The sequence below is a fragment of the Harmonia axyridis genome, chromosome 1 (genome assembly GCF_914767665.1).
Source record: "Harmonia axyridis chromosome 1, icHarAxyr1.1, whole genome shotgun sequence".
NCBI lineage: Eukaryota > Metazoa > Arthropoda > Insecta > Coleoptera > Coccinellidae > Harmonia > Harmonia axyridis.
The window spans coordinates 51,663,279-51,666,299 of NC_059501.1; the positions used below are offsets into that span (position 1 = coordinate 51,663,279).

A 3,021-nucleotide genomic window follows, 5' to 3' on the forward strand; every position below is an offset into this window, starting at 1 on the left:
TCAACGTTACAATGAAATTTGAAAGAGGTCAGAGTAATGGTAGGAACGGAATATCTATTCTATTTTTCATAAAATGATTGTACTTCTCAGAGGTTTGAAGTTATGAAATATTGAACATTTGTTCGGTTGATTTGAAAAAATAGACCTTTGCGTGATATTTGAAATGTGAATGCGTACAGAAGTTGGAGAAAGCCTATCGTTTTGGTAGACTCACAAGTAAATTGATATGAATAAGAACCTTTCAGTTCAGGTTTAGATCCTTAATCCTTATTCATAATTCTGAAAAAACAATTCGAAATCAATTCAATCACAGTATCTACCAAATACAGCATTGCTTTAGGTCCATTGGGAAATCCTGTGATATGTTATTAGATTTTCTTTCGTAAAATGTGTGACTAATCTAATTACAAGGAGATAACTTCGTTCATGCGCTAATATGAACTCTAAATGTCTAGGAAGAACATATATAAAGCCTGACAGGCTTTTTACCCTCATAACGTACAATCCTTGCCTAGAAGTCGAGTAAGAGAAAAGTTCACTTACACAACATTATCAAGTGAGTATCTCCAAGTTCAGTTATGATATTTTATGAAAATAAAGCTAGTTTTCAGAATAATATGCTGATGCTTTTTTAACGTCCAACTTAAAACTACCAGAATATAGAAAAAACATATATGAGTATTAGTTTCGAAATGTTCAGTTAATTTCACCCTTTCAATAATTTTTCTTCAACACCTATATGCTTTCGAGGATTTAAATTTGAAATATTCTATAATAATCGATATTTCTTAATTTTCAGGAGTATGTTCTCCAAAACTACAACCTTTTTCTTCATAATTTTCATTGTCTTCATGGCAATGAATGTAGAATCAACTTACAGAAAACCACCCTTTAACGGTTCGATTTTTGGGAAACGCGGTGCAGCTGTTGGTGAGTATAATATGAATTGATATGTCGTTGATTGAAAATGGTCTATAGACTATCACAATCACACGCGCTGCATCAAAAGGAAAATTGGCTTACGGTGAATTTGAACGAATTTTGTATACGATGTAGAACTCGTAATGCAGACCAGAAGCTCTAAAATCAACCGTTTAGTTAGATATAAAAGCTGCTAAAAATAAATATTTTTTTTTAATTTCAAATGGCCAATGTTAAGAAACTTTTTAGAATATTTGAACATAATCAAATATGCATCGATTGTTCAAACATTTGATTAAAATCCACTATAGAGCAAAATGACTTCTGCACGCACCGAAGATATACAGGGTGAGTCCAGACATATCAAGTTATTCAGTGATTTTCAACAAATTGAGCGGTGCGATTTCATTCATTTTCAGATATTTTTTCGGATATTAATATCAATTGGTGTTGATGATGTTTTGGCGGATTATTCAAAGATTTAATTTAATTTTTTTAGTCATTTTTCGAGATCTCTTTATATTCACTCGAGTCCTTCTACTATACTAACTTGTAGTATATATAGGATCATACATTACAATCAAAATATTTTACAGGAAATTCAGAATTTCTCAATAGAGATGTGTGTCGAACACAGATGGTGCATGACACCTTTTTCTGATTCGCCTTGTGTATTCACCTAGCTGCCGAGTGAACTTTCATCATGAATGATCGAGTTAGAACTCGACTATTTCCTAAGGCATTTAGATAAGTTGCCTTAAATGATAAAAAATACATACATAATAGTTATTTCTGTTTTATTCAGGAGATGTTAACATCATCAATCTCCATCGATATTATTATCCCACAAAATATTTGAAAATGAATTAAATGCCCCCTCTCATCTTGATATCTTTGGACTCACCCTATATAATTATCTGTGCGTGCCGGAGTCATTTTTCTCTATAGTGGACTTAACTCAGCTGTATGAATATTCGTTGCGTACTCGAGTTGTTTTAGAAAAGTTTATTCACAATGGCCATTTAAAACTTTAGCACTCTGGATGATCTAAATGGTTGAATTTAGAGAATACAATGAAGACATTCCACCAGCATCACGAGTTCTACAACATATTAAAAATTCGAATGAATTCACAGAAAGCTATTTTCTCTTTGATGCTGGTCTTTTATTCCAAAGTTTGGGAAGTAATCCTATGGTCATATTTGCCCAGGAGAATATTGCAAAAATAATGGGACTAAACATTGAATTTCAAGCAAATTATTCTGCTCATATATGTATACATATGTCTATATATATATACATATATGTATACATATATTCACAAAATTTAATTTTTTTCAGAGTATGAAGCCACTAAAGCTCTTTCCGCCATGTGTGAAATTGCTAGTGAAGCTTGCCAAGCGTGGTTTCCAATCCAAGAAAAGAAGTAATGATTATCTTCTACATTTTTGCCATTGACATATTTTTTCAATCTGTATTAGAATCAATCATAGAATCATGTATAGAATAAAAGCCTTATAATTAAGAACTGTTTTTGAATTTTAATCAAAAAATTATAAACAAAGTCCTGTCCTCAAATTCAGAGCTTTTGCGTGCTGAAAATTTTACGTCGTTCTGTAATCCATACATATTTCCCACCAGCAATGTAATATTATAAATCAGAGTATCTAGGGCGTGGCAAAGGTAGCACTCGTCACGGGAGAAAATTATCCGCCTATTGGATAAATTTAAGGTCGAAAATAATTCCAACCTGCACAACTCAGGCGTATTATCTGTTGATATTATTGTTTTCCTTAAAAAACGTGAATTTAAGTAAAAAAATTACAGGAGACCTTATTTGTTAAGAATGGATCAGTCTATCTAAATTGGTTTTCTTATTGTAAAATATGAATAAAGAAAAAGTTATTGCGAAACAAGTTTGGGGGGAGGCCTTTTCCACCCCTTGGAATCATAGAGGAACTTAACCAACAATTTCTTGAATACCTTATTCTTGCTCGCATGAAATGTCAGCTCAATTTCATTGTTGTGAATGTTTTGGTTTTCAAGAAAAAAGTAAAATCTACTATTCTGGCTCCTACTCTAGGGGGCAACGCTTGTTGC

The 3,021-nt window shown here is 32.2% G+C and overlaps 1 protein-coding gene across 1 annotated transcript; it reads left to right on the plus strand.

The window, feature by feature from the left end:
• The first annotated feature begins 412 nt into the window (after positions 1-412).
• LOC123688832 (neuropeptide SIFamide) lies at positions 413-2,716 on the plus strand. Its single transcript, XM_045627557.1, has 3 exons — positions 413-556; positions 800-930; positions 2,263-2,716. The coding sequence occupies exons 2-3, from the start codon at positions 804-806 to the stop codon at positions 2,349-2,351; spliced, it is 216 nt and encodes a 71-aa protein (XP_045483513.1). The 5' UTR covers positions 413-556; positions 800-803; the 3' UTR covers positions 2,352-2,716.
• Positions 2,717-3,021: the final 305 nt, after the last annotated feature.